Raw genomic sequence first — 21,870 nt, 5'->3', positions numbered from 1 at the left:
AATTGTTATTGTGACGTGTATATGTAATTGTTATTGTGACGCGTATATATAATTGTTATTATGACGTGTATATGTAATTTTTATTTTCGCGTGTATGTTTTGTAATCATGACGTGAATTGTTACGTGATATATCTTATGTATATATACATGTATACAGATTGTAGATGTAGATTAACCCTTTTTACTTTTTTTAAGTGATATATCAGCTCAACGTTTTGTTAAAATTAAAACGTCGCCCCAAAACAAATACATTGTGTGACTCGAACTTGACGGTAAATATATCATCTAACATCGTGACTTTAGAACAATGCACTTTTCATAAAATCATACACATTGAAGATGATGGATATTCCTACCTGCACGAAACTCCTCTTCGTTAACCTCTTATGGATTTACGTCCTAGAAACAGCTCTTTTTCATATAACTTTAATAACTACTGGAAATATTGTTTATTGTTAGTTTAAATTTATTCCATTCCGCCAGTCGTAGATCTTCAACACTACACGAATATATCTCCCTCCACATTTTATCATTTCAAGATGTAGGTTAACAGTCAAAGGGAGGTAATCCTTTCAGGCAAACTGATTTCGGTCTGACGCAATAACAGACGAAAGGTGGACATTTCGATAGGACAACGTGTACATACTACATTGGGTACATTCGTACAATGACTACCCAAGGAAAATGTATACACAAACCGTCAACATTCTTCTACGCAGAATACTTATCCACCCATACACGCCCATTTGTTTAATCTGAAACGATAAGAAACACTACATTTCATCACTTTCGCGCGATTTGGCCAATCAGATAGTCACTAATATACCTAGTACATCATCCACAGAGTAAACGACACGACACACATGTTGTGTATTATTCAGGGATAACAATGTATAAATACAATTATTTTGTGTGTAGAGACACATCTACGGAACTGACGAAAATTCATAAAGTACACAAGCGAATATTTGAAGATTTTTTACCAGACGGTATTAGAAGCCAAAGAGAAAATCAACACGGCCATTTCTGGATTATATTGGACGAACTTCAGACAGGAGAGAAAAAAGAACAAGCCAAGAATCTGTTTAAATGCTAGTTACCGTAATCAATAACGAGGTAATTTTTATTGATTATTTATTTTATATATGACTCAATCATTTTTGAAATAATCAATTTTGTTACAAATTAAGGTACATTATGTATATTAACGAGAAAAGATTGTTATTTCAAACATTTAGTGAAGTATTTTTTGTTTAACACTTACATTTAAAAAAAAAGTTGACGCATAATTCAGTAATCCGATTAATGACCATATAAAAACATTGAGTTTATCTTATCGTGTTGGTGTGTACCTCTGCCAGGACTTTGCTATGAAAATATCTATTAATGTTTATACAGAAATTCGCATGTTATGTTTGCATTTATACAGAAGACATCAATCTGTCATCAAAATGTATACCTTCACGGTTAAACTTATATGTTATAATTATTCCCTAACCTACAGAAATCCAGAGCGATGAGTGACAAAATCTTATGTGTCGGCCTAGGCCTGGTGATGATGCTAGTTGTGTCAGCAGCTGCATCGAATGGCGGGAAAACGGCCGACGTGGGTACTGTGATCGGGATTGATCTCGGGACTACGTACTCATGGTAAGTAAAACTTTTTACTGTTTTTTTTTATCAGATTTAACAAATGCGTAACACCACGAAAGTGAAATAACTGTTAATAATAATTATTAATACAGAAAAGGATATTCTGTTTCCTCCTGCTCCCATTCTCTTTAAAAAAAAGAAAGAAACTGTCTTATACGGAAAGATAGTTATCCCCTGCCAAACGCCATGGACATTGTGACCTAACAAACTGATAACTTGTTTTATTCTACTGATAGATGTCATCTTATTTTGATGTAGTACAATTGTATGTTGTTGTAGTGTGTAAGTGTATTTGAATAAAATATTGTTTAAACTAAAATATATAAAGGCAATTTGCTTGATATTTCCTACTCTAAAAAGGTGGCTTAGCCTCTGGTTTCATCAACATGCCTTTACTTATTTTTTTATCCATATGAAAACATTATGGGGTTTAAGGGAAAAATCTTAGTGAATGAAGCTCGCTTAGATTTTGTGACGCTTGCCTATGGAAAATTTCAAACTGTAACTGGGAACTGATCCGACGATTTGGCATGAAAGCAACAAACAAACCGTATTTTTGTCATAGTAATAAATATCTTATTTATGTTTTCGCTTAACGCTAATCGAAATCGAGTAAAGTATAATTCAATATGAATGTTTAAATAATTTTTTATTTGCAGTGTCGGGGTGTTTAAAAATGGGCGTGTAGAAATCATTGCCAACGACCAGGGAAACCGTATCACACCCTCTTATGTAGCATTCACCAGTGAAGGCGAGCGTCTGATTGGAGATGCAGCGAAGAATCAGCTGACCAGCAATCCTGAAAACACACTCTTTGATGTCAAACGTATGATTGGTCGTACCTGGGATGACAAATCTGTACAAAGCGATATCAAGACATACCCTTTTAAAGTGAGTTGTTATTTTGTCAAATCTCTATTTCAACTATAATCAACCAGAGATGAAGAATTATACGAAAATTTTAGACCAAAAACTTTCACCATCATGAATCATATCGTGCAGTATTAATGAGCCGATCGTTTCAATGTTCAATTGAAAACACAATAGTTTACTAATTTCATGTCAAATATCTTATACTGCAACTGTATATATTTAGAGGTAATATTATTTTAGCGCATTTTGGGTGCCTTTCCCTAACTTGTTATTGCTCTAATTGAAGTTTCTTTATAATAGTTGTTTTCTACGACAAGTACTGCGTGTGACCAATAGCTCTCACCTATCTTTTTAATTATGCCTAAATGTGAGACCGCCAAAATACAGTACTCTTACATTTACATTTCTATAATATAATACAATGTAACGAATATCTGACTATTTGAAGGTTCAAGTTTTATTCAAAACTTTAGGCTATTGGCCCATCAGCATAACAGAGCAAAATACAGTAGAGATTCAATGCAAAATAATGTACACTTGTATAGAGAATATATCCCTTATGGCATACAACATACAGTTATATCAGATCAAAACATATCTAAACAGTTCTTACCTTATTTGATTCCAACACTTATATTTACCTAATGCACATAATTTCAGGTTATTAACAAAGGTAACAAGCCCCATTTGCAGCCAGTCGTATCAGACGCTGACAAGACGTTTGCCCCAGAGGAGATATCAGCAATGGTTTTGTCCAAGATGAAGGAGATAGCCGAAGGTTACCTTGGCGAGACTGTACATAACGCCGTGATCACAGTTCCCGCCTACTTCAATGACGCCCAACGACAAGCCACGAAGGACGCCGGTGTCATAGCCGGGCTCAACGTCATGAGGATCATCAACGAACCGTAAGTAGATATAGGAATACCAGTTTTAACAATTACTTAAAAGTTTCCATAGGAAAGTTTACAGAATTTAAGAAGGGTTCTGTAACTATGATTTCCCCTTCTCATGTGCATATTGTCTTCTTCCGGTCAGTTTCTCCTAAGATAAAATACAGAAATGTTTCCATAGTAGCAGTATTCAGTACAAAATAACACTGAAGAGACATATATATATATAGTACTCAAAGATAGTACATTTTATTTGTCAACAGGCATCCTTCTCATGTGCATATTGTCTTGTTCCTGCCAGTTTCTCCTAAAATAAAATAAATCTTTCCATAGTAGCATTATTCAGTACAAAATAACATTGAAGATATATATATAGTACGCAATCTTTTGTTAATGTGTTTGTATCTCTACTTGCTGTGTTGATATGAGGGAATAAGATGTTGTATGATTCTATGTAGCAATTTTTTGACAATGTTCCTTTCTCAAATATTAAGTAAATTTCTCTTCAGTGTGATATTGTTTACCGATATGTAAAATATCAGTCAGTAATGTATGTTAGCTTTACTATTCAAACTAGATTGATTATTTCGCCACTAAAAAACGAATATCTTTTTTCATTTTTCACCATGAACACATTATAAAACAGATAAACCTAATTGGTCATTACAGAACTGCTGCCGCTATCGCATACGGTCTGGATAAACAGGACTCGGAGAAAAACATCCTGGTGTTTGACCTTGGAGGCGGAACGTTTGACGTGTCAGTACTGACCATAGACCAAGGCGTGTTCGAGGTCCTGTCCACCAATGGCGATACCCACCTAGGAGGGGAGGACTTTGACCTCCGCGTAATGGAACATTTCTTCAAGGTCATTAAGAAGAGGACCGGTAAAGACATTAGGCAGAACTCAAGAGCCGTGCAGAAACTGCGACGTGAGGTGGAGAAGGCTAAGAGAGCATTGTCATCCCAGCATCAGACAAGAATTGAGATCGAGTCCCTGTTTGATGGAGAAGACTTTTCAGAGACTCTCACAAGGGCAAAGTTTGAGGAGCTCAATATGGTAGGCACTTCAGTGTATGCAAATCTTGATAAAACATGCAATAACATGTCGTTAAATGAGTAAAAGAAATACCTGAATTCTGATTTTCTTATTGTTTATATCATTCGCGTATGCTATGCTTTTCTTGATCATTGATTCTGATAGAATGATAAAAAATATATTCAATCTGTAAATCTCGTCATGAATGAAATTATCATTGTTCCCTCGTTTTGTTGCAGGATTTATTCAGGAACACACTAAAGCCGGTAAAAATGGCTCTGAAGGACGCCAATTTGAAAAAGAACGAGATTGACGAAATAGTGTTAGTGGGTGGTTCCACGCGAATCCCAAAAGTCCAGCAACTGATCAAAGACTTTTTCGATGGAAAGGTACGAACACACGAACACACAACGTCTATCATAAAATGAGGAATCCCAAATAAGAACCAAAAAGTGTTAAAAGCATAAATTGGTTTAACCTATTTCGCAATTGCTGTAAAAGAAAGAAAGATGATAATCTTTTCGAGAATTGTTTATTTTGAGACAATAATACGATTTTGAGGTATCATCATGTGTATTGATAATCTATAATTATTACTAATTAACATTTTACTGTGTTTACCAGGAGCCGAGTCGTGGAGTGAACCCTGACGAGGCAGTGGCTAATGGCGCGGCTATCCAGGGCTGTATCCTAAGCGGAGACGGTTGTGGCAGTAACTTGGTAGTGGTGGACGTTAATCCACTTACCCTGGGCATCGAGACAGTCGGTGGTGTGATGACCACTCTGGTACCCCGGAACAAACCAGTCCCCAATAAAAAATCACAGATATTTTCGACCGCCGCTGATAACCAACCTACCGTGACCATTTCCATATACGAAGGCGAACGACCCATGACCAAGGATAATCACTTATTGGGAAAATTTGATCTTACTGGGATCCCACCAGCTCCGAGGGGAATTCCTCAAATAGAGGTCACGTTTGAAATCGACGTTAACGGGATTTTGAAAGTCACAGCGGAGGATAAAGGAACTGGAACCAAAAATGAGATCGTAATTCAGAACAATAACGATAGGCTTTCACCCGAGGACATCGAAAGGATGATTACAGATTCAGAAAGATTTGCCGAAGAGGACAAAAAAGTTAAAGAACGAGTAGACGCTAAACACGAACTCGAAAGCTACGTATATTCATTAAAAAATCAAATTGGCGATAAGGATAAACTTGGTGGTAAACTTAGTGATGAGGATAAGGCAACGCTTGGAGAAGCCATAGAGGAATCAATGAAATGGTTCGAAAGTCATTCGGATGCCGATACCGAGGAATTTAAATCCCAGAAAAAGGAGCTTGAGGATATTGTACATCCAATAATGAGTAAACTCTACCAGAAAGAAGGAGGAGCCCCACCGCCTCCAGAGGAGGACAATTACCATACAGATCTCTAAACAGGTCACTGAAAGATTCGATAGTATCATTGTGTTCATTTGAATGTGACTTTTCTTACCACATAATACAAGTAAATTATATATTATATTAATTTCATACCTCCATTGCATTGGAATATAAGAAGTGATAAATGTGTGAGTGAATGGGACATGCATTGAAAATTATTTAAACATGTTTATCATTAATTTCTAAAAGAACTGTGATATTTATTTTTGTACTTGAGGGACACTAATGGTGATTGATTTTTTATGTTATTTATATGTATAGTTTCTGATATGAATTCATGTGAATTGAGAGTTATCGTTAAGTATATATCAATAAGGCGTTTTTTAAATATTGTTATTGGATTTTGTACCTGAGGGATCGATACTAATACGGATTGATGTGACTTTTGTGTATAGTGTCTGATATTCATTCATGTTAATTAGTGGTTACCGTTAATTATCAATATTCTGTGTCTCATGTATTGTTATTGGATTTGTGTACCTGTTTACTTTGTAAAAGTTTTACTATGAAATAAAACAAAATATCCAATATTATCAGCGTCCATATGATCTGTTCTCGAGTTATGATATATATTTAAAACATTAACAGCATTCTAGAAATCTATAAAACCACTATCGACTTTATCATTATTTTTACATCAATACGTCAATGGTAACGTCGTTTGTTAGTTATATCCTCCTCGGTCGTGAACGCAATCCCTGGAATTTTGAGGATGTATGGCATAGAAAACCTTTATTGACTCACTCATCCTATATCAAAGCGTTGATAGTGTAATGCATGCACACTTATGGGAGTTGAATTCAATACCTGACATACAATGGTATTCACGGATTAACGTGAAGTATTCACGTATTAACGTGAATATATATCTTACCATGTGGAGCTAAAAGAAAACCCCCCATAAAATCGGATTGTACTCTAAATAGAGAGTAAATTTGTTTTTGATGTGTTCACACTATGGGTTTTGTTTTCTGTCACTCTTTATAATTTTATTCACCCTACACAATCCCTGCGGAAATCTACTTTAATTGAAGATCTCTTTTCTCTTCGAAATCATTACGCCCTTGTATTAGACAGTCAAAAGCTACGTAACGGGCGGCGACGTCATTTTTACGTTATGGGTTGATATAAATTTCTAAGCCAATGAAAATGCTTTTTACGAACAAAACTATATTATTTGACATTAAAATTGGACGGGATAGCAAACACACATAAAAATGAATATATATTTTGACAGCAGTTTATTTGATAGTAAAATTACAGATAAATGCATGATTATGAAACTCACAATATACTCAGTATAAGAAAATTGATACTAACTACAAATGTATATGAAAAAGAAATTGATATTCTGTTATGGATAAAAAAATATCCTGGAATGTAAATACTGATATTCAACCCTTTCATAATGAGGTAATAACAAATGGCAACTCAATCAACGTTACCTTACAAAAAGTTATGGGCATATTAAAAAAAAAAGATATATCAAAAACACAATGAAAGATAAGATAAACCACTTCATGGTAAGTGTATCGATCATCAATGGAGTATACATATGCGAGGGGGGGATTTACGCTCATTACGCCTTACGCCCTTTTGATCGCGAAAATTCCCCCCATGGGTATTATTTCGATATCAATTTGCCTAATCTCGAGCTGCAAATGGTTGGATCGATCGCAAAAATTACCCCAAAAGTTTACATATCGAAATCGCAAAATTAACCCCCACGAAAACAACCACGTTTGCAGTTATTCATAAAACAATTTGATTTGTGATAAGCTACTAAATTATTAAGTAATTACCTATACTACTTTTATTTTATTGCATATATTCAAATGTGTGATCACTTAACATGTTTTAATACGTGTATTTTAAAATGTAGTCAACGTCGTAGAAATATTGCTAAAATAGATTCTACATAAAACTGTGTCGGTAAAGAACATTTTCATTTGTTAATGGCTTATGATTACCAAAATGTTAATTTTAACTTATTGTTCTCGATCATTGTCAATTGGATTTTTTAAAGTTTCGGGTTGACAAAGATTTGATTAGTTTATATCCATTTTCATCTTTTATGCCATTTGACATGAAAACACCAATTAAAGGTTTCAGGGAGCAAACACAGCAAATATAATGCATTGAGTATGTTTTGTAGTATACATACTTAGTACTGTATTCGCTAAATGTCCGATTACGCTTAAAAAAAAATGATAAAAACACAATCTGTAGAAAACTGTACCAATATATTATACTGTGTATCAATCAAATGAAAAAAATACACGTACACTTGAGTTCATATCGGAATCGTTCATCAGAAAATCCATACAAATGTGTAGTACGCCGCTCCACGGGAAAATCCAAGAGAGCACTCAAATGTCTTGTTCATGAAAAGTACGTATACAATGTACATGGTGTGGAAGAAAACTAAGAATAAATAAATATCATATACACAATGTATGTCATTGTTATTATGTTATTATGACGTGTATATGTAATTGTCATTATGACGTGTACATGTAAGTAATTGTTTTTATGACGTACATGTTATTGTTATTATGTGATTAATATTATGACGTTTGTTTGTTTGTTTGTTTGTTTGTGTTTTAAGGCCAATCAACAACTAGAGTCATTTAGGGCCAAACAGTATACTATCATTTTGTTTAATGACTTTTAAAATCAGATAAAATTTGTTATTGTTAAAAGCATTTGTATTGTATATTTAGATCATTATGATAAAAAAGTTAAAATAGTAAAAATTTATGTATGTATATATAACGAATAGATTATGTGAACTTTGTGATATATATTCAATGTCAAATAGAATCAGGTAAAAGACACCAAAGTCTATAGAATAGATCGATTTCTTTCAAGTAGCAAAATATTGTTTTCGAATCCACGGAACTGAAAAGAGTTTTCATATCCCGGACTCGAAAGTATTTATCACGAATGTGCTTGAAATCGAAACAATCTATTCTAGAAAATACTCCACTGTGAATTGAGTGTCACATTCATGGCATATCGGTGGATCTTCTCGTTTTAAAAGGAACGAATGAGTAGGAAACGTGTGCCCGATAAGGAGCCGAGAGAGGACAATATCCTCTCTACGATCTTTCCGACTTGGAGTGGATATTTTAAGTTTCGGTTGTATTTTATAAAATTTGTTGCTCATCTCGAGAGACCAGCGTTGCTGCCATTTACTCTAGGTGGCAGTACAAATTACAGGTTTGAAATCTGTATATGTTTTTTTTGATATTTGCTTGTTGCAGATTTAAAGCATGTTTTGCTTGGCGGTCAACAAGCTCGTTGCCTTTAATTTCTCACGTGTATATGTAATTGTCATAATGGCGTGTACATGAAAGTAATTTTATGTTTTTATTATGTAAGTAAGTGTTTTTACGACGTACATGTTATTGTTATTATGTGATTATTCTTATTATGACGTATATATATAATTGTTGTTATGACGTGCATAATGTAATTGTTACCTTTTGATATCACTTCGAAGTTGGAATAGGTGATATCACTTAATCTTTGATATTACTTAAGGGCAATAAATGTGAAACGCTCACCCCCATAATAAATATAATTGTGACTCGAACTTGACGGTAAAATATTTCATTTAACATCGTGACTGTAGAAGAACGCATTGTTAAACCACCTGCATTGTACAGTATATCTACATCAATATATCCTCAGTATAGAGTGTACAAAACTTATTCACAATTAACACGGTGAAATGTTTCATGAATCTTATACATTGAAAATGATATTATCCTACCTTCACGAAACTCCTCTCCATTAACATAACATCTTATGAATCAACAATTTTACGTCCTTGAGAACGCTCCTTTTCATATTTCCTTTAATAACCACTGGTAATGAACACTGCATTGTTTATTTGTAATTTTCATTCAACACAATATAAATAATTTCCCTCCATATTTTATCATTTCAAGATGAAGTTAACAGTCAAAGGGAGATTAATCCTTTCAGGCAAACTGAATTCGATCTGACGCAATAGCAGACGATAGTTGGGGATTTCGATAAGGCAACGTGTACACACATATCGTAAGCATTCTTCTACGCAGAAGACTTATCCACCCATACACGCCAATTTGTTTAATCTGAAACGATAACAAACACTACATTTCATCACTTTCGCACGATTTAGCCAATCAGATGGTCACTAATATACCTAGTACATCATCCACAGAGTAAATGACACGACACACTTGTAGAGTATTATTCAGGGATAACAATGTATAAATACAATGATTTTTGTATGTAGAGACATATCTTCTGAACCGACGAAAATTCATAAAGTACACAAGCGAATATTTGAAGATTTTTACCAGACGGTATTAGAAGCCAAAGAGAAAATCAACACGGCCATTTCTGGATTATATTGGACGAACTTCAGGCACGAGAGAAAAAAAACAAGCCGAGAATCTGTTTAAATGCTAATTACCGTAATCAATAACGAGGTAATTTTCATCAATTATTTATTTTATATATGACTTAATCAATTTTTAACCATTTATTTTGTTACAAATTAAGGTACATTATGTATATTAACATTTAGTGAAGTATTTGTTTTTGTTAAACACTTCCATTAAAAAAAAAACAACTTTGACGCATAATTCAGTAATACGATTAATTACCATATAAACAAATTGAGTTTATCTTATCGTGTTGGTGTGTACCTCTGACAGGACTTTGCTATGAAAATATCTATTAATGTTTATACAGAAATTCGCATGTTATGTTTGCATTTATACAAAAGAAATCAATCTGTCATCAAAATACATATCTTTACTGTTAAACTTATATGTTATAATTATTCCCTAACCTACAGAAATCCAGAGCGATGAGTGGTAAAATCTTATGTGTCGGCCTAGGCCTGGTGATGATGATAGCTGTGTCAGCAGCTGCATCAAATGGCGGGAAAACGGCCGACGTGGGTACTGTGATCGGGATTGATCTCGGGACTACGTACTCATGGTAAGTAAAACTTTGTTACTGTATTTTCCCCCCAGATTTTACAAATGCGTAAAGTGAAATAACCGTTCCTGGTTTTTTGAATAAAGAAAAGGATATACATTGTATCTGTTTCTGTCTTTTTGTTTTCATATAAAACTATTTTCTACGGAAAGATAGTTATCACCAGCCAAATGTCATGTATATTGTGACCTAATAGTTAATATGTTGGGAGAGGAATAAATACAAACTTATAGCTTGTTTTATTCTACCGATAGATGTAATCTTATTTTGATGTAGCGAATTGTAGTATGATGTAGTACGCAAGTGTATTTGAATAAAATATCGTTTAAACTAAAATGTATAAAGGCAATTTGCTTGATGTTTTCAACTCTAAAAAAGATGGCCTAGCCTCATGTTTCATCAAATGCCTTTACTTGATTTTTTATCCATACAAAAAACATAATGGGGTTTAAGTGAAAAATCTTAGTGAATGAAGCTCGCTTGGATTTTGTGACGCTTTCCTATGGAAAATTTTGAACTGTAACTGGGAACTGATCCGACGATTTGCCATGAAAGCAACAAACAAACCGTATTTTGTCACAGTAATAAATATCTTATTTATTTTTTCGCTTAAAACTAATCGAAATAGAGTAAAATATAATTCAATATGAATGTTTAAATCAATGTTTATTTTCAGTGTCGGGGTGTTTAAAAATGGACGTGTAGAAATCATTGCCAACGACCAGGGAAACCGTATCACACCCTCTTATGTAGCATTCACCAGTGAAGGCGAGCGTCTGATTGGAGATGCAGCAAAGAATCAGCTGACCAGCAATCCTGAAAATACTCTCTTTGATGTCAAACGTATGATTGGTCGTACCTGGGATGACAAATCTGTACAAAGCGATATCAAGACATACCCTTTTAAAGTGAGTTATTATTTTGTCAAATCTCTATCTCAAACATAATCAACCAAAGATGAAGAATTATACGAAAATTTTAGACCAAAAACTTTCACCGTCATGAATCATATCGTGCAGTATTAATGAGCCGCTCGTTTCAATATTCAATTGAAAACACAACAGTTTACTAATTTCATGTCAAACATCCCATACTGCAACTGTTTATATTTAGAGGTAATATCATTTTAGCGCATTTTGAGTGGCTTTCCCTAACTTGTTATTGCTCTAATTGAAGTTTCTTTATAATAGTTGTTTTCTACGACAAGTACTGCGTGTGACCAATAGATCTCACCTATCTATTTAATTATGCCTAAATGTGAGAACGCCAAAATACAGTACTCTTACATTTACATTTCTATAATATAATACAATGTAACGAATATCTGACTATTTGAAGGTTCAAGTTTTATTTAAAACTTTAGGCTATTGGCCCATCAGCATAACAGAGCAAAATACAGTAGAGATTCAATGCAAAATAATGTACACTTGTATAGCGAATATAGCCCTTATGACATACAACATACAGTTATATCAGATCAAAACATATCTAAACAGTTCTTACCTTATTTGATTCGAAAATATATTTACCTAATGCACATAATTTCAGGTCATTAACAAAGGTAACAAGCCCCATTTACAGCCAGTCGTGTCTGACGCTGACAAGACCTTTGCCCCAGAGGAGATATCAGCAATGGTTTTGTCCAAGATGAAGGAGATAGCCGAAGGTTACCTTGGCGAGGCTGTACATAACGCCGTGATTACAGTTCCCGCCTACTTCAATGACGCCCAACGACAAGCCACAAAGGACGCTGGTGTCATAGCCGGGCTCAACGTCATGAGGATCATCAACGAACCGTGAGTATTTATAGTAATACCAGTTTCAACAATTACTTAAAAGTTTCTCTGGGAAAGTGTACAGAATTTAAGGAGGGTTCCTTATCTATGACTCTCCTTTTAATTCTGTAATACTTTCCTATTGATGATTTTAAATCAATGAATATTGATAAAACCGGGTCCTGCCATGTTTACCATCAAATGGGCCTCTTCTCAAAGGAAGAACATTTTATTTGTCAACAGGCATCCTTCTCATGTGTATATGGTCTTGTTCCTATCAGTGTCTCCTAAGATAAAATAAAGACATGTTTCCATAGTAGCAGTATTCAGTACAAAATATTGAAGATATATATATATAGTACGCAATCTTTTGTTAATGTGTTTGTATCTCTTCTTGCTGTGTTGGTATGAAGGAATAAGATGTTATATGATTCTATGTAGCAATTTTATGGCAATGTTTCTTTCTCAAATATTAAGTAAGTTTCTCTTCAGTGTGATATTGTTTACCGATATCTAAAATATAAGTCAGTAATGCATGTTAGCTTTACTATTCAAACTAGATTGTTTCTCCACTAAAAAAACGAACATATTTTTTCATTTTTGACCATGAACCCATTATAAAACAGCTAAACCTGATTGGTCATTACAGAACTGCCGCCGCTATCGCATACGGTCTGGATAAACAGGACTCGGAGAAAAACATCCTGGTGTTTGACCTTGGAGGCGGCACGTTTGACGTGTCAGTACTGACCATAGACCAAGGCGTGTTCGAGGTCCTGTCCACCAATGGCGATACCCACCTAGGAGGGGAGGACTTTGACCTCCGCGTAATGGAACATTTCTTCAAGGTCATTAAGAAGAGGACCGGTAAAGACATTAGGCAGAGCCCAAGAGCCGTGCAGAAACTGCGACGTGAGGTGGAGAAGGCTAAGAGAGCACTGTCATCCCAACATCAGACAAGAATTGAGATCGAGTCCCTATTTGATGGAGAAGACTTTTCAGAGACTCTCACAAGGGCCAAGTTTGAGGAACTCAATATGGTAGGTACTTCAGTGCATGCTTAAATCCCGAACATGCATTAATACCATAACATGTCGTTTTATGATCAAAAGAAATACTTCTGTTGTATTCTGATTTTCTTAATGTTTATATCATTCGCGTATGCTATGCTTTTCTTGATCATTGATTCTGATACAATGATAAAACATATTTTCAAACTGTAAATCTCGTCATGAATGAAATTATCATTGTTCCCTCGTTTTGTTGCAGGATTTATTCAGGAACACACTTAAGCCGGTAAAGATGGCTCTGAAGGACGCCAATTTGAAAAAGAAAGAGATTGACGAGATAGTGCTAGTTGGTGGTTCCACGCGAATCCCAAAAGTCCAGCAACTGATCAAAGACTTTTTCGACGGAAAGGTACGAACACACGAACACACAACGTCTATCATAAAATGAGGAATCCCAAAGTAGGACCAACAAGTGTTAAAAGCATAAATTGGTATAACCTATTTCGCAATTGCTGTAAAAGAAACAAAGTTGATAATCTTTTCGAGAATTGTTTATTTTGAGACAATAATACGATTTGGAGGTACAATCATGTGTATTGATAATCTATAATTATTACTAATTAACATTTTACTGTGTTTACCAGGAGCCGAGTCGTGGAGTGAACCCTGACGAGGCAGTGGCTAATGGCGCGGCTATCCAGGGCTGTATCCTAAGCGGAGACGGTTGTGGCAGTAACTTGGTAGTGGTGGACGTTAATCCACTTACCCTGGGCATCGAGACAGTCGGTGGTGTGATGACCACTCTGGTACCCCGGAACAAACCAGTCCCCAATAAAAAATCACAGATATTTTCGACCGCCGCTGATAACCAACCTACCGTGACCATTTCCATATACGAAGGCGAACGACCCATGACCAAGGATAATCACTTATTGGGAAAATTTGATCTTACTGGGATCCCACCAGCTCCGAGGGGAATTCCTCAAATAGAGGTCACGTTTGAAATCGACGTTAACGGGATTTTGAAAGTCACAGCGGAGGATAAAGGAACTGGAACCAAAAATGAGATCGTAATTCAGAACAATAACGATAGGCTTTCACCCGAGGACATCGAAAGGATGATTACAGATGCAGAAAGATTTGCCGAAGAGGACAAAAAAGTTAAAGAACGAGTAGACGCTAAACACGAACTCGAAAGCTACGTATATTCATTAAAAAATCAAATTGGCGATAAGGATAAACTTGGTGGTAAACTTGGCGATGAGGATAAGGCAACGCTTGGAGAAGCCATAGAGGAATCAATGAAATGGTTCGAAAGTCATTCGGATGCCGATACCGAGGAATTTAAATCCCAGAAAAAGGAGCTTGAGGATATTGTACATCCAATAATGAGTAAACTCTACCAGAAAGAAGGAGGAGCCCCACCGCCTCCAGAGGAGGACAATTACCACACAGATCTCTAAACAGGTCACTGAAAGATTCGATAGTATCATTGTGTTCATTTGAATGTGACTTTTCTTACCACATAATACAAGTAAATTATATATTATATTAATTTCATACCTCCATTGCATTGGAATATAAGAAGTGATAAATGTGTGAGTGAATGGGACATGCATTGAAAATTATTTAAACATGTTTATCATTAATTTCTAAAAGAACTGTGATACTTATTTTTGTACTTGAGGGACACTAATGGTGATTGATTTTGTATGTTATTTATATGTATAGTTTCTGATATGAATTCATGTGAATTGATAGTTATCGTTAAGTATATATCAATAAGGCGTTTTTTAAATATTGTTACTGGATTTTGTACCTGAGGGATCGATACTAATACGGATTGATGTGACTTTTGTGTGTAGTGTCTGATATTGATTCATGTTAATTAGTGGTTACCGTTAATTATCAATATTTTGTGTTTCATGTATTGTTATTGGATTTGTGTACCTGTTTACTTTGTAAAAGTTTTACTATGAAATAAAACAAAATATCCAATATTATCAGCGTCCATATGATCTGTTCTCGAGTTATGATATATATTTAAAACATTAACAGCATTCTAGAAATCTATAAAACCACTATCGACTTCATTATTATTTTTACATCAATACGTCAATGGTAACGTCGTTTGTTAGTTATATCCTCCTCGGTCGTGAACGCAATCCCTGCAATTTTGAGGATGGATGGCATAGAAAACCTTTATTGACTCACTCATCCTATATCAAAGCGTTGATAGTGTTATGCATGCACACTTATGGGAGTTGAATTCAATACCTGACATACAATGGTATTCACGTATTAACGTGAATATATATCTTACCATGTGGGCTAAAACAAAAACCCCCAAAAAACCGGATTGTACTCTAAATAGATAGTAAATTTGTTTTTGATGTGTTCACACTATGGGTTTGTTTTCTGTCTCTCTTTATAATTTAATTCACCCTACACAATCCCTGCGGAAATTTACTTTAATTGAAGATCTCTTTTCTCTTTGAAATTATTACGCCCTTGTATTAGACAGTCAAAAGCAACGTAACGGTCCGCGACGTCATTTTTACGTTATGGGTTAATATAAATTTCTAAGCCAATGAAAATGCTTTTTACAAACAAAACTATCTTATTTGACATTAAAATTAGACGGGATAGCAAACACACATAAAAATGAATATACATTTTGACAGCAGTTTATTTGATAGTAAAATTACAGATAAGTGCATGATTATGAAACTCACAATATACTCAGTATAAGAAAATTGATACTAACTATAGGAAAAAGAAATTGATATTCTGTTATGTATAAAGAATTATCCTGGAATGTAAATACTGATATTCAACCCTTTCACTATGAGGTAATAACAAATGGCAATTCAGTCAACATAACCTCCAAAAAAGAAAAAGTTATAGGCATTATTTAAAAAATTCTATATATGAACAACACAATGAAGGATCAGATAAACCACTTCATGGTAAGTATATCTAATATCAATGGAGTATAAATAGGCTACTGTGAACTGGAAATTTGCGCGAGTTGGATATTTACGCTCATTACGCAGAGTCATTTTGAACGCGAAAAGTTCTCCCATAGGTATTATTTCGATATCAATTTACCTAATCTCGAGCTGCAAATGGTTGGATCGATCGCGAAAATTACCCCAAAGCGTATAGTTTACATATCGAAATCGCGAAATTAACCCCCCGCGAAAACAACTACGTTTACAGTATTTCATAATACAATTTGATTTGTGATAAGCTTCAAAATTATTAATTAATTACCTATACTAATTTTATTTTGTTGCATATATTCAAATGAGTAATCACAAAATTAGTTTAAATACGTGTATTTTAAGATGTAGACACCATCGTCGAAATATAATCAAAATAGATTCTACATAAAACTGTCTTTAAAGAACATTTTAACGAAATTTTTCAATCATGACTTATGATTACAAAAATGTTAACTTTAACTTATTGTTCTCGACCAATGTCAGTTGGATTTTTTTAAATTTCTGGTTGACAAAGATTTGATTAGTTTCCAATAATTCTATTCAAAAATTTTACTCGGTTAAAAATGTATTTTTTATCCTTAAGTTGCTCTAATCATACAAATGTCTTTATTTCGGACTTATAAAAGGTGATTAATTATGTGATTGAATTCAATTGATTAAACATTTTGATTAACTGTGTTGATTTTTTCTTAAGAATAATTATTCAAAATACTAGTAACAACTATGATTTACCGTATTTCATAATGGCATCATTAGAAGGAGAGTTATGAAAAAAAGCTAGTGAATTGGTAGTGACGTTTCGATAACAGTTCTGTTATCTTCCTCAGACTTGAATGACCAATATAGGTTATGTACACTAAGGTGGTAAATGTGTACGAGATGGTAACAATAAGTGTGTACGAGATGGTAACAACAAGTGTGTACGAGATGGTAACAATAAGTGTGTACGAGATGGTAACAATAAGTGTGTACGCGATGGTAACAATAAGTGTGTACGAGATGGTAACAATAAGCATTTAAGAGATATTAACAATAAGTGTGTACGAGATGGTAACAATAAGTGTATACTAGATGGTAACCATAAGCGTGCATGTAATGGTAATAATAAGTATGTACGATTTAGTAACAATAAGTGTGTACTAGATGGTAACAGTAAGTGTGTACGAAATGGTAACAATAAGTGTGTACTAGATGGTAACAATAAGTGTGTATGAGATAGTAACAATAAGTGTGTATGAGGTGGTAACCATAAGCGTGTATGAGATGGTAACAATAAGTGTGTATGAAATGGTAACAATAAGTGTGTATGAGATAGTAACAATAAGCATTTACGAGATATTAACAATAATTGTGTACGAGATGGTAACAATAAGTGTATACTAGATGGTAACAGTAAGTGTGTACGAAATGGTAAAAATAAGTGTGTACTAGATGGTAACAGTAAGTGTGTACGAAATGGTAAAAATAAGTGTGTACTAGATGGTAACAATAAGTGTGTATGAGATAGTAACAATAAGTGTGTATGAGATGGTAACCATAAGCGTGTATGAGATGGCAACAATAAGTGTGTATGAGATAGTAACAATAAGTGTGTACGAGATGGTAACAATAAGTTGTATGAGATAGTAACAATAAGTGTGTACGAGATGGCAACAATAAGTATGTACTAGATGGTAACAATAAGCGTGTACGAGATGGTAATAAACTTATGGTAACCATCTCGTAAACACTTATTGTTACCATCTCGTACACACTTATTGTTACCATCTCGTAAACACTTATTGTTACCATCTCGTACACACTTATTGTTACCATCGCGTACACACTTATTGTTACCATCTCGTAAACATATCTTTACAATCCCATACACATTTACTACCTTAGTGTACATAGCTATACTGATCATTCAAGTCTGAGGAAGATAACAGAGCTGTTATAGAAACGTCATCACTAATAACTTAATTTGTTGTGTTAGATAACATTTTATATGGCTATCCTTACCAACCTGAAGAATGTGTTTCACAAAACAAAACTATCATATTTGTGTTTGTAAGATAAGGCTATCAACAGGCATTGGGTTTCACTTCACCACATTTTGTGACCCCTCTGCTGCAGTAATCATCCTAATTTCAATGTTGCCATATTGACATTCATGACTGTTCACAAATTTCAAGTTTTTAACCCTTATCACCTCTTATGCCATGTGACATGAACGTACCATTAGGGGTTGGGGGCGAACACAGCAAATATAATGCATTGAGCGTTGTTTGTAATATACGTAGTACTGTATTCGCTAAATGTCCGATTTCGTAGTAAAAAGTTAATAAAAACACACTATGTAGAAAGCTAAACCAAATACAATACACTGTGTATCAATCAAATGAAAAATGTACTCGCTTGCTTGAAATATATTTCGGAGAATATGACGATCTCTGTGATCTCATTGACCGTTCGGACCTTCGCATTTTGAATGACCATTGTCCCCTTCGAATACGCGTACACATACACTTGAGTTCAGATCGGAACCGTTTATCCGAAAATCCATAGATAACCGGATCCGCAGCCGTATTAAAGAACACCATCCATACAAATGTGTAGTACGCCGCTCCACCGGAAAATCCTAGAGAGCACTCAAATGTCTTGTTCATGAAAAACGCGATGGCAAGTACATGGTGAGGAAGAAAACTGAGGATAAAACTTAGGGTAACAGCCAAAAGTGTCATAGTGGATTTTCTAGTAGAACGATCGAGCATTTCTGCCGGAATTGGGCAAGCTTTCCTGGATTTGATTGATCCCTGAGCACCAATGAAGTATTTCCTATGAGTGTACAGGCCTTTGACGATTAAACTGTACATCAATGTAAGGGTTATTGTAACACTCAGTGCTATCGTTGACATGATGACCTGGAACACCTTCATATAGCTAGAATCGGCATACTCGTCTTCGACTAAACATCTGTACCCTCGAATATCGTTAAATCCAATCTCAACTGAAGTTTTACCAAACATCACGAATGTTGGCCATGATAACAATATAGAGAGTATTAACCCAACAAAGCAGCAAATCTTAGCCTGTTTGCCAGAAAGCTGCCTCTTGCTTGGGGTGCAAATCTTACGGTATCTGTCCACAGCAATCACAATTAGCAACAAAGCAGACGACAGCGTTACGACGTAACTTCCGGATCGTCCCATCTTGCACACGTACTTAGATCCCAACAATAAAGGGAAGCACAGATATGTAAAGTAGAAAGGCATTACTCCCAAACAGTTGACCATATCTAACGAAGACAACCAGATAATGTACGTCCTGTAATTAGACTGTCGGAATCGTACCAGATAAATCCACAAAACTAGGGAATTTCCAATTACCCCAAATACGGTCAGAATACCAATTAGAATAATTCCTCCGATATTCCTTAACATAAATGCGTTATTGACGTCTTCAAGATCCGTGTTGTTATCGAAGTTGAAATCAAGAAGCCATCTGTGGCAGGCAATCACTGTTAACTTTGTCACATTAGATTCCATTGTATTTCACGTCCCAAATTAAGTATCTTAATAAATGAAAACTGATGATATCACAAACAGCTTGTTTAATAATAAACTTCGTTTCGAAAAGTTATTTCGATGATAACGTTTATTTCTTCGTTTATTACAACATGAATGGTTTCACTTTTTGTGACGCCAGAGCCTTTTCATCAAGGAATGATCAACTTTGCCAGGTCTAAAACATGCAAATGAGTTACCATATCCAGCGTGGCTACTTAATCTCCCCGCTTGTCTCCTGTTGTCTTCCACTCCTAAGTAACAACCTGTCCATCAATGATTTAATCATCTTGTTGTAGAAACACGAGAGAGCACATAAATATGGACTTATTAATACTTTGTAATCATTGCAGCGATACTACAATGGGGTTCTTTGTTGAAACCAAAACGCACAACAGTTGGAAGTACTAGTTACGAATCTTCCAAGTATGTCCATCTTCAGTGCCACTAGTGGTACGGTATACATTTACAAGACCATCTGTTGGTAATGATTCACAAGACACTCGGCTATTGGCTGCAATGACTGGCTAATAAAGATGATGAAGTATTATATCGATGGTATAACGAGAAAATTTGGCACAAATGAAGCTTGTATGATATCACCTTTGTATATGAATCAGCGTTTCGCAGCCAAAGTTGATTCACCTTTCGTAATATGGCTCGCACTCACAGCTGCTTCATTTCAGAAACCAGCAACTCGGTAGTTATTTCAAACACAGCTTTTTCTATCGTTCATACCTCCCGTGTAGATTTCAGAACAGCCACTTTTGAACAGTCTCTTTTGAATGAAAATATTTCAAATATGCATCACATTAAGTCCTCATCAATTCATTTAACTTAATATGAAGTTTGTACTGGACAACATGTACTTAAGTCTGCTACATTATCTCTAAAATACGTGTTATAGCTTGCTGTGTCGATGAAGATACAAGTGTGTGGTTTCAGGTCATACCTTCAACTCAGGAAGCCGAATGTCGTGACGGGAAGTGGACAAGGGCTAGCACTGTTAGTAACTCCAGCTGCATTTACGCCATGTTTCGGGCGCAATATTATCTAATTATTGTGATACACACAGTTAAATACTTTCTTATTATGTATAACTGTTAAGTTGCTAAGATACAGACCCTTCAAAATTCCACACATTTATAGGAAGGTCACAAAACAATAAACAAGGAAACATTGGTATTTTGATTAATATGTGTGATGTACATAGTGAAACATCTTAAGCGGATTTATCTAATGTATCACATGTCGATTAGGAGAGATATGATCGGGGTGAGACGATATGCAATTACCAGCAATGTTTTGGAATAGAGGCGCCCATATATATACAAACACAGGTCAGATGCCAGCAACAACATCCGGACTGATCACTTACTCAAATGTTTTAGGAAGAAGAGAAAATAGAACACATTGAAATATAGAACATATGTTCTTCCTCAAATGATTCACATTATGTACATATAACATACAACGTACATATGAAATCATCGAACATAAAGATACTTCAAAAATAACATAATATGTCTATGTAAAATGTAACAATCATGATGATTATAGCACTGCTAGATATCGAATTGTTGTGTTAATGGTAAAGCCGTGGCCACATATTACGGTCAGCC

The 21,870-nt window shown here is 34.9% G+C and overlaps 3 protein-coding genes across 3 annotated transcripts; 2 read left to right on the top strand and 1 right to left on the bottom strand.

Annotated features, from left to right (window-relative positions):
- Positions 1-854: 854 nt before the first annotated feature.
- Positions 855-6,699, top strand: LOC117322081 (endoplasmic reticulum chaperone BiP-like). Its single transcript, XM_033876824.1, has 7 exons — positions 855-1,117; positions 1,506-1,651; positions 2,314-2,545; positions 3,188-3,435; positions 4,090-4,480; positions 4,699-4,848; positions 5,084-6,699. Exons 1-7 carry the CDS (start codon positions 1,091-1,093, stop codon positions 5,900-5,902), a joined length of 2,013 nt encoding a protein of 670 aa, XP_033732715.1. The 5' UTR covers positions 855-1,090; the 3' UTR covers positions 5,903-6,699.
- A 3,504-nt stretch (positions 6,700-10,203) lies between these two features.
- Positions 10,204-15,696, top strand: LOC117322082 (endoplasmic reticulum chaperone BiP-like). The gene is made up of 7 exons (XM_033876825.1): positions 10,204-10,393; positions 10,765-10,910; positions 11,587-11,818; positions 12,459-12,706; positions 13,335-13,725; positions 13,955-14,104; positions 14,340-15,696. Exons 1-7 carry the CDS (start codon positions 10,367-10,369, stop codon positions 15,156-15,158), a joined length of 2,013 nt encoding a protein of 670 aa, XP_033732716.1. The 5' UTR covers positions 10,204-10,366; the 3' UTR covers positions 15,159-15,696.
- A 1,962-nt stretch (positions 15,697-17,658) lies between these two features.
- Positions 17,659-21,192, bottom strand: LOC117322080 (neuropeptide S receptor-like). Its single transcript, XM_033876822.1, has one exon. It carries the CDS (start codon positions 20,228-20,230, stop codon positions 19,076-19,078), a length of 1,155 nt encoding a protein of 384 aa, XP_033732713.1. The 5' UTR covers positions 20,231-21,192; the 3' UTR covers positions 17,659-19,075.
- Positions 21,193-21,870: the final 678 nt, after the last annotated feature.

The sequence above is a fragment of the Pecten maximus genome, chromosome 2 (genome assembly GCF_902652985.1).
Source record: "Pecten maximus chromosome 2, xPecMax1.1, whole genome shotgun sequence".
Lineage (NCBI taxonomy): Eukaryota > Metazoa > Mollusca > Bivalvia > Pectinida > Pectinidae > Pecten > Pecten maximus.
This window is presented reverse-complemented; position numbering and strand designations above follow the sequence as displayed.

What these genes read in the sequence shown, in the direction of transcription:
- LOC117322081 (XM_033876824.1), top strand. Translation starts at nt 1,091, where the DNA reads ATGCTAGTTACCGTAATCAATAACGAG. An exon ending in CTCGGGACTACGTACTCATG is followed by an intron (nt 1,652 to 2,313) that starts GTAAGTAAAACT and finishes TTTTATTTGCAG; the next exon opens with TGTCGGGGTGTTTAAAAATG. An exon ending in AAGACTTTTTCGATGGAAAG is followed by an intron (nt 4,849 to 5,083) that starts GTACGAACACAC and finishes TGTGTTTACCAG; the next exon opens with GAGCCGAGTCGTGGAGTGAA.
- LOC117322082 (XM_033876825.1), top strand. Translation starts at nt 10,367, where the DNA reads ATGCTAATTACCGTAATCAATAACGAG. An exon ending in TTACCGTAATCAATAACGAG is followed by an intron (nt 10,394 to 10,764) that starts GTAATTTTCATC and finishes CCTAACCTACAG; the next exon opens with AAATCCAGAGCGATGAGTGG. An exon ending in AGTTTGAGGAACTCAATATG is followed by an intron (nt 13,726 to 13,954) that starts GTAGGTACTTCA and finishes GTTTTGTTGCAG; the next exon opens with GATTTATTCAGGAACACACT.
- LOC117322080 (XM_033876822.1), bottom strand. Translation starts at nt 20,230, where the DNA reads ATGGAATCTAATGTGACAAAGTTAACAGTGATTGCCTGCCACAGATGG.